At 48.0% G+C, this 10000-nt stretch overlaps 1 protein-coding gene across 1 annotated transcript in view; it reads left to right on the plus strand.

The window, feature by feature from the left end:
- Positions 1–2553: 2553 nt before the first annotated feature.
- The window catches only part of LOC308149727 (caskin-1-like), a gene marked incomplete at both ends in the record, with an annotated part of 58742 nt that continues 51295 nt past the window's right edge, over positions 2554–10000 (plus strand). Inside the window, one exon of the mRNA XM_080522624.1 lies at positions 2554–2647. Coding sequence (XP_080378750.1) covers positions 2554–2647 — 94 coding nt within the window. The remainder of the gene's footprint in view (positions 2648–10000) is intronic.

Below are 10000 nucleotides of genomic sequence, written 5' to 3' on the forward strand. Positions count from 1 at the left end.
GGAGGATGTAACATCCACAACAACAAATCAAATAAACTCCAAATTTCATCATTTAATGAAACCGCTGTCCTGGTGTTCTGTTGGAACGCTCCGCTGCCAGGACCTGGAAGGTGAACTTCAACACACACACACACACACACACACACACACGTCTCACCATAGCTTGATACTTTGATGCACTTTCTCCATGTTGAAGTTACCTGGCTTTATAACATGTTGAATGACCAATGGAGTGTGGAGAGGGATAATTATGTGCTTTTAAAAAATATAATAACAGAATATGAAGTGTCTAAAGAAGAGTAATTTCTCTGAGGTGACTTGTGTTCCATAACTTTGGCCTCCATGTGCGAGGTGTGTTTCCTCATGGGATGCCCGATTCCTCTTAGGATATGAAAAGCGAGTGCTCATTATTGTTAACCCTCCTGTCGTGTTCATTTCTCCCCCCTTACTTTGGTGTTCCCGGTCAAATGTGACCGGTCTGTTTTAACTGCTCTTACATTAACACAAAAACCATTAATCATCACCAAATTTTATTTAACACCCTTTTAAGCTGTAAACAATATCTCAGACTAGCGGTTAACATGAATAACTGCAGTGAATATACAAAGAATAGGCACTGAAAATGTAATGGTTGTGGGTGTGTGGGTGTGTATGGGGATGTTTTCCATCTGATGGATGAACATAATCTAGGGTTACCCATTCATTTCCTATGGTGGTCATTTTTGACCGGGAACACCACAGGTGTTACAAAGTTGACTAAACCTCTCAAAATTCTGTGAAAGTGGTGATCAGCAATTTTACATGTTCAAATGCCTAGTGTGGCGGATATCATAAGGCCTTGAGGCAATCACATGTAAAAGACAATATTTATGATCGATGAAAGTTGTAAATCGGTCAGATTTGACCAGAACACGACAGGAGGGTGACGTTGAGCAAGAACATCATATTGTACCTTTGTGAGTAGATTTCCTTCACCTAAAAAAGTGTGTGCTCATATTGTAAGAAACCACAACAACCTCACGCCGATCGTTGCTCCTGCTTCACAGATACACACACGCATGGACATACACACACACACACACACACACACACACACACACACATACACACACACACACACACACACACACACACACACAATGATGAGAGGCCCCAGCAATTCTGTCAATATTTTTGCCTGCTCTGTGTTCCATATCCTGCCCTAAATTTGACTGTCCCCTTTAGTTTAAATTAGCCAAGCATCAGGGGTATACACACACACACACACACACACACACACACACACACACTCACACACACACACACACACACACACACACACACACACACACACAAACACACACGCACACGCACACAGTTGTTACCATGGAAACATTGCCTGTCCTCCATGCAGCCGAATTGGTGCTGGACCAATTTGCTGTAGTAGACTAGACTCTCTCTGTCTCTCTCCATCTACCTCCTCCTCTCTCCATCTGTCTGTCTCTATCTCACTGTGTCTCACTCCGTCTTCTCCTCCTCTCTCCCTCTCTCCATCTCCCTCCTCTCTCCCCCTCTCCATCTTCCTCCTCCCTCCATTTTCCTCCATCTCTCCCTCTTGTCTGTCTCTGTCTCCCCCCTCTCCCCTTCTCTCTGTCCCTCTCTGTTCCTGAAACAATCCGCTCTGAAAGACAGCAGTGATGTGACGCTGTCCCGTGGCTCGCGCGGTGCCCCCCCCCCCCCCCCCCCTCTGTCCCGCGCGCAGAATCCCCCTCCTCCCCCCTCCTCCCCCCGGTGCACGCGGCTCCCCCCCCGGTGCACGCGGCCGGCCATTTAACATCTCAGACGACCCCCCTCGCGACTGGTGGAAGGAAGCACACACGCAACACACACATTCACAAGCATTCACGCGCGCGCGCGCGCCGCCCCACTACGGGATGCCCATTGCCCACCACATCAGCAGATGACCGAGGATTACAACTGGCGTGTCGCGCGCGCACAGCTGGCTCGTGTTTATGTAATACCGTGTGTGTGTGTGTGTGTGTGTGAGTGTGTGTGAGTGTGAGTGTGTGAGTGTGAGTGTGTGTGCGTGTTGCTGAGCGCGAGCCGAGCTGCTCCGAGGCGACACGGGTGACATTCAATATCGGTAGGATGACGGAGCTCGCGTGAATTTCAGCGGAATTTAAAAACCCGTGGATAGAGGGGCGGGACGGGGCACGCACGCACGCACGCACGCAGCCCTGTGAAATCAGCACGCGGATAAAAAAAAAAATCGCTGGATCTGTGGAGTCGTGAGCCTCCGGTACCCTCTCTCTCTCTCGCGCGCTGTTACCGTCTCTACCGTGGCGGGGGGGCGGAGCGCGGACGGACGGACGGACAGGGTGGAGGAGGTTCAGCGGTTCGACCCCCGCATCATCCGCGATCTGCCAAGGCCCGGTGGCCCCCCGAGCAGGCTGGAGGATGGAGCGGACGGATTAGCCTGCTGACAGAGGAGAGGAGAGGAGAGGAGAGGTCGGGGTGTGTAGCGGGGCTGCAGGGCGCTGCGAGGGGAGCGAGGAGGAGAGACACCACGTCGAGATGGGGAAGGACCAGGAGCTCCTCCAGGCCGTGAAGACGGAGGATCTGCTGACGGCTCAGCGGCTCCTTCAGAAACCGAGGCCGGGCAAAGCCAGTAAGTATCCACCCGCTCTCTCTCTCACACACACACACACACACACACACACACACACACACTGGACATATACACATGCACACACACACACGCGCGCACGCACACACACTCACACAACGCGTCATTGCAATGTCAGGGCAGTGCGACATGTGAGTGTGCGTCCCCGCTAATGGGCCGAAACCGACGCACAAGCTTGGTGACGATAGACCGAGAGTGTGTGTGTGTGTGTGTGTGTGTGTGTGTGTGTGTGTGTGTTATACAGTATGGTACTACATGGTAAGACTGCTCTCGGCATGAGGGCTTATTGATGTGTGAAGACGCCAGATGTTGTTGGTAATAATGTGGTGATCGTATGTGTGTGTGTGTGTGTGTGTGTGTGTGTGTGTGTGTGTGTTGTGTGTGTGTGTGTGTGTGGTGTGTGTGTGTGTGTGTGTGTGTGTATTGCAGTAACTGTAGTCTGCTCCCCAATGTGTCCAGTGGCTCAGCTGTTTGTGGTGGAAGGAGGGTGTGTCCATGTGTTGTATTGGACCAGGTGTGTGTGTGTGTGTGTGTGTGTGTGTGTGTGTGTGTGTGTGTAGGTGCATGCGTGTGTGTGCAGTGTTTCCCCTACCATTGCCTTGGGGGGGCGGGCCGCCCTCCCAACGGAACCTCCTGCCCCCCCAAGAAAGAGGAATTATTACGGACGTAGACACCAAACATCTGACAAGCAGGCTAAAATATCCACGTTTTTTAAACGCACCCAACCCGAATCTGGCGAGTGGCAAGCCCATAGGCTCGTTGTTAACGTTAGTCCGCCGTAGTCTCGCATAGCCAGACCTATCTCTCCACACTTCACATAGCCAGACCTATCTCCACACTTCACATAGCCAGACCTATCTCCACACTTCACATAGCCAGACCTATCTCCACACTTCACATAACCAGACCTATCTCCACACTTCACATAGCCAGACCTATCTCCACACTTCACATAACCAGACCTATCTCCACACTTCACATAGCCAGACCTATCTCCACACTTCACATAGCCAGACCTATCTCCACACTTCACATAGCCAGACCTATCTCCACACTTCGCGCTGTGCCAGCGCTGGAGAATAATACAAGATTTTGCGCAAGTGTGTTTTGATTGATTGATTGAAAACTTTATTAGAAGATTTGCAGAAGTAGGTACATGAAAGTACATATTACATACAAGGTCAACTAAAAGGATAAAAACCCAAGAAAGCCACTGGCTTATTTCAATTGGGGTCCTTGATTCTCAATTCATCGTTAAGTGTGCAAGAGACGCTAGAGTTTTTGCCGGCTGTGATGTCTGCAGATTGAAAGTAAGCAAGTTGAAACGTTAGCAAATATAATTGCTGAGTGTTCTGACAGAGAAAGTTGGTTAAAATTGGTCGTTATTATCGTGACTAGAAAGTGTCTGACTTTAGTTCCATAGTGTAAATAGTGTCAAAGAACAAGCAAGCTAGCTAGCTAGCTCCGAGGTGATGAGATGAGCTAGTCTGCTGCACACTTGAATGAATGAATGAATGAATGAATGAATGAATGGACTATTGTCATTGCTACAGTACAGGTACCAAACAACGAAATTTAGGAGGGGTGGCTCCCCTGGTGTTAGGAAAGAAAAAAAGAAAAAAAAAACTTTTAGAAAAAGAATAAAATCACAAGAAGGTAAGGAGCTGGTTTACATAAATAAAGGCTATGTACACAATCCACTGTACTATACTGCACAGATAGTCAACTAGGGTTGTCATATTGCACAATAGTATTTTTTCACGTTATTTAAAGTGTCACAGTTTGCAGGCTTGAAATGTACATGTTTGTGCCTCAGCACTACACCTGATTTTTTCAGTCCAGCAGCTGCCATACAATCCGTCCAGACTGTCCAGGGCCCAGAACTTAGGTCTTTGCTGTGTTCAGGGCCTTGACGGCCCTATGGTAGAAGCAGTTCTTCAGTCTGTTTGTCTTAGCGGCTGGGGTCCTGTACCTCCTTTTCGAGGGCAGCCTGATAAAGTGTACGTGCCCAGGGTGGGTCGGGTCCCTGGAGATCTTGGAGGCCTTCCTGAGACAGCGTGTGTTGTACAGCTCTTCCAGAGAGGGGAGGGGGGCGCCGGTGATCTTCTGTGCTGTTCTCACGACTCTCTGTAGCGCATTTCTCTCCGCTGTTGTGCAGCTGTAGAACCAGTTGCAGATGCCGTAGGTGAGGATGCTCTCCACTGCGCCGCGGTAGAAGGCCACCAGTATCTCCTGCTTGTTGTGTTCTTAACAACCTTAACAACCTTAACAACCTTAACAACAACACTTGCCAGCTAAAGAGCTAACTGGAGGCACTTTATTATTTTACTTAAAGTAGATATACCATCTTTCTTATTCTGCTAGAGTTGGGCTTTATGGTAATACCATAATGGCATATTTACAGTACATGGACAGTTGATTGAAGCATTGGAAATGTCTGTTTTTTTATAGTTGGACATACACATTTTTTTCAGGTGAGAGAGTAAAGTCAAAATGACATGATTATCTGACTGCATTGCCCACAGCAATCCAATATTCAATTATAATTATGTTATTAATTGATATGGATCAATTTATGCCTCTTATTAGATTATAAATACTCTGGCTGTTTTGTTTACCTTTTGGTTGACAGCAAAAGGGAGAGAGGAGGATAGAGAGGGAGAGAAGGAGAGAGAGCAGGATGGTGTCGGCACACCAGAGAGAGAGCAAGAACCAGGTGAGAAAGTGGACAGGTAGTCAAGACCACATAAGTAGCCTTGAGAACCGATGGTTCTGGAGCCTAATGGCCCATAGGGCAGAAGCCTATCTCCTGTTTCCGTAGCGTGAGGCGGCTTAATGTACAAGTACACCCCTGGACATGACGCTGGTATGAGGCAGGGTCTTACCCCTGGGGGGGGGGGGGGGGGGGGGGGGGGGGGGGGGTCCATGCCACGGTCCATGCCACCCCCCCAAGCAGGCCCGGATTAACCCCCTAGGGTGACCAGACTTGTGTGCCCCCCCCCCCCCACAACACACACACATATTTATTTATTTATTTATTTTTTACTTTGCAAGTGAAAATTTGATATTTACTATGGTTACAAAAACCATAGATTTACAAGAGCATATTACTACAGTACAGGCTCATCCCAGTTGGTAGCCTTTACACTGATGCTCAAATCTGAATGCAACTCACATCCCAATGCAACACGACTTTCTAAATATAGGCTAATTATTTCCATCATAAATGGCCTGAGACTACATGCAAAACCATAACAAAGGGGGAAAATGCACATACTGTATACTACAATAAAACAAGCTCAATACCAACCAAGTCCAAAAATGGAAATAAACAGCGCCTCTCTCTTTGCCGCTCTGCATCACACAGCCTGCCCAAATCAGCCACAGCGTCATATTAGCCCCAAATAATCATAAGTAAGCCTTACCTTTAGCAGAACTTCTTTTTTCTTGATTTTCCGCAGGCAAAGTCGTTGACTAAATCCTCAAAGTCCATCTCTTTGACCAACTCGGATTCAATTGCCAGGGAAAGTGCAGACAGACGCTTCTGTCCCATAGTGGTTCTGAGTTCATTCTTCACTCGTTTGAGTTGGGAGAAGGATCTCTCGCCCTCGCAGTTGGTAACTGGCAGGGTAAGGAAGAGCCTCAGTGCGACAAACACACATTGGAACGTCGTCTGTAGTCCATTTATTCTCAGGATTTGAAGCATCTCCTCTGGTGAACGGGTTGTCTCCTCCCGCACAAAATCCTTGAACTGAATAAGTTCATCTCCAAAGTTTTTGTCCAGGTCATCTGGATATGTGGAGGAGAGCGCAGCAGCGCGTTTACTCACAGAATCGCGGTCCATGTCGGAATCAAACAAAACGCCAAATAGTCCATTCAGGGCCCTGTATGCATCAATGCGCTGAACAAGACAAGACAGCAACCTGTCCATTTTGATTTCTTAGTTGATAGTTTGGCGTCACTGGGGGGGGGCACTCGCAATTATTTATATTTTTATACATGATAGCCTAAATATAACCGTTAGTTTTGTACCTGTGTGGATGTCTTCCAGTAAATATAGCCTATATTTTAAAAATGTGCCCAAAATATTTTAAAGGTCTATTCATTGTCCGAATAATTTGGTGCCCCCCCATTGGCTGGTGCCCCAGGGCGTTCACCCGATGCAATATATGGATAATCCGGGCTTGCCCCCAAGGCAGCAAACCTAGGGGAAACACTGGTGTGTGTGTGTGTGTGTGTGTGTGTGTGTGTGTGTCTGTGTGTGCATGTGTGTGTGTGTGTGTGTATGTATGTTTGCGTGTGCGTGTGTGTTTGTGTGTGTGTGTGCATGTTTAGGTGCACAGGGTAGTGGTGGTCTAGTGGATAGTGAGTTGGACTTGGGATCGGAAGGTTGTGAGTTCAAATCCCGCCTGAAGCCACACCACTACTAGTGTGCCCTTGGGTAAGGCACTTAGCCCTCAGTTACTCCAGGGGGAATGTCCCTGTAATTCATAATTGTAAGTCGCTTTGGATAAAAGCGTCTGCTAAATGGCAAAATTAATGTGTTGGAGTATCTGTTCTGGTTGTCAGAGAATGTCTGATGTGTGCTTACATGTTTCTGTGTGTGTATATGTGTGTGTGTGTGTGTGTGTGTGTGTGTGTGTGTGTGTGTGTGTGTGTGTGTGTGTGTGTGTGTGTGTGAGAGAGAGAGAGAGAGAGTGACGTGGTATCAGCAGAGGTGATAATTAGATTTCAATTACAGCCTCTAAGCTGGTTTCCTCCCCTCTGATTTCAATATAATCTCTCTAACCCTACCTTTACCTCTCTCTCTCTACCTCTCTATCTCTCTCTCTCTCTACCTCTCTCTCTCTACCTCCCTCTCTCTACCTCCCTCTCTCTACCTCTCTCTCTACCTCTCTATCTCTCTCTCTACCTCTCTCTCTACCTCTCTCTCTCTCTCTCTCTCTACCTCTCTCTCTACCTCTCTCTCTACCTCTCTCTCTCTACCTCTCTCTACCTCTCTCTACCTCTCTCTCTCCCCCTCTCTCTCTCTCTGCCTCTCTCTCTCTACCTCTCTCTCTCTACCTCTCTCTGCCTCTCTCTCTACCTCTCTCTCTCTACCTCTCTCTCTCTACCTCTCTCTCTCCCCCTCTCTCTCTCTCTCTGCCTCTTTCTCTCTCCCCCCCTCTCTCTCTCTCTGCCTCTCTATCTCCCCCTTCTCTCTCTCTCTGTCTCTCTCTCCCCCTTCTCTCTCTCCCTCTCTCTCTCTTTCCCTCTCTGTCTCTCTCTCTCTCTCTGTCTCTCTCTCTCTCCTCTCTCTCTCTCTCTCTCTCTCTCTCTCTCTTTCTCTGCTTCTCTCTCTCTCTCTCTCTCTGCCTCTCAATTTCAATGTATGCCTTTATTGGCATGGGAAACATACGTTTACAATGCCAATGCAAGTGTGAAGATAAAAACAAAAACAAAAAGTAGTGTACATACAATTAAAGGTATACTAGAATAAAGAAATGATTAAACGTATTTCAATCTTGTTTGCTGTGTTTGCACATTGTTTTACTTCACCCAGCAGATATGGCAGTTTTTTGACATTAGTCACGTCTTTAAGTCTTTTTGGGTGTTTGTGATCAGTGGGAAGTACGTGTCTCTGATTTCTTTGTACAGCTGGCAGGCGGATAAAAAGTGCAGCTATGGAGGTGAAGAGATGGGTGAAGAGAGTGTGGAAGCGCAGGGGGCTCTGCTGTCCTTACCAAAGCACTCTTACTGGTTTGACGTGTGGATGTTTGCGCTGTTTGACATCGCGTTTCTCCTCTTCATGTACTTTATAATACCCTAAATGGAGTGCCACTTGGAACACCACACATGCCTGAAATTCAGAGCTGTCCCGTCCTCCCAGCAATGCACCGATGATGTGCCCCTGTGCCTGAAATGCTGCAACGATGGATAGTTAACAAGGACTGTTAAACACCCTCACCAGATTGTAGATGGAAATTCTAAAGGTGTAGTAGCCTAACATTATGGGATATGAATGAATGAATGAATGAATGAATGGTCTTTATTGTCATTTATACAGTACAGGTACCATACAACGAAATTTAGTAGGGGGGGCTCCCCTGGTGCTTGGAAAAAGACTAAAAACAAGAGGGCCAAGGGTAAAATAAAAAAGGGAAAGAGCTGGTTTACATAAATAAAGGCTATGTACACTATCTACTATACTATACTACTATACTATACAATAAAACACTGTGCTGTACTCTATGCTATGCTATAAATATCCTAACTTTTCCTATATCTGAACCTTATGTACACAAGGGTTGTCATATTGCACATACAGTAGTATTGTTGCACATTCATTTAAAGTGTCGCAGTTAGCAGGTTTGAAATGTTCACAGTTGTATTTCAATATTGCACTTATGTTTACAATCCAGTAGCTGCCATCAAGTTGTCTAGATTGTCCAGGGCCTAGAACCTAGGTCTTTGCTGTGTTCAGGGCCTGAATGGCCCTAGGGTAGAAGCTGAGCTTCAGTCTATTTGTCCGTGCGGACATGGTCCTGAACCGCCTGCCTGAGCGCAGCCTAACAAAGTGTTCGTTCCCAGGGTGGGATGGGTCCCTGGAGGATCTTGGTGGCCTTCCTGAGGCAGCGTGTGTTGTACAGCTCTTCCAGAGAGGGGAGGGGGGCGCCGATGATCTTCTGGGCCGATCTCACGACTCTCTGTAGCGCTTTCCTCTCTGCGGCTGTGCAGCTGGAGAACCACACGCAAATGCAGTAGGTGAGGATGCTCTCCACTGTGCAGCGGTAGAAGGTCACAAGCAGCTCCTGTCTGAGGTGGTATTTCCTGAGGACTCTCAGGAAGTAGAGCCGCTGTTGTGCCTTCTTGATGATGGCTGCTGTGTTGGTCCTCCAGGACAGGTCCTCCTGTATGTGCACCCCCAGGAATCGGAGAGTTGAGACTCTCTCCACGCTCCCTCCATCGACGAGCAGGGGCTGGACCTCAGATTTTTTCCTCCTGAAGTCCACGATGATTTCCTGGGTCTTTAGCTGGTTTAGCAGCAGGTTGTTAACCTTGCACAGCTTGCCCAGCTGCTCCACCTCATCCCTGTACACCACCACGGTGGTGTCGTCTGCAAACTTTATGATGGAGTTGCTGGGGTGGACGGGGGTGAAGTCGTAGGTGTAGAGGTTGTAGAGGATGGGGCTCAGCACGCAGCCCTGGGGGGACCCAGTGCTGAGTCTGAGGGCTGTGGAGGTGTGGGAGCCCACCCGCACTCTCTGGGGGCGGTCAGACAGGAAGTCCTTGATCCATGCGCAGATGGAGTGTGATAGTCCCAGGTCTAGTAGTTTGGTCACTAGCCTGTCTGGA

The sequence above is a fragment of the Nansenia antarctica genome (assembly GCF_963989245.1).
Source record: "Nansenia antarctica genome assembly, chromosome: 2".
Classification (NCBI taxonomy): domain Eukaryota; kingdom Metazoa; phylum Chordata; class Actinopteri; order Argentiniformes; family Microstomatidae; genus Nansenia; species Nansenia antarctica.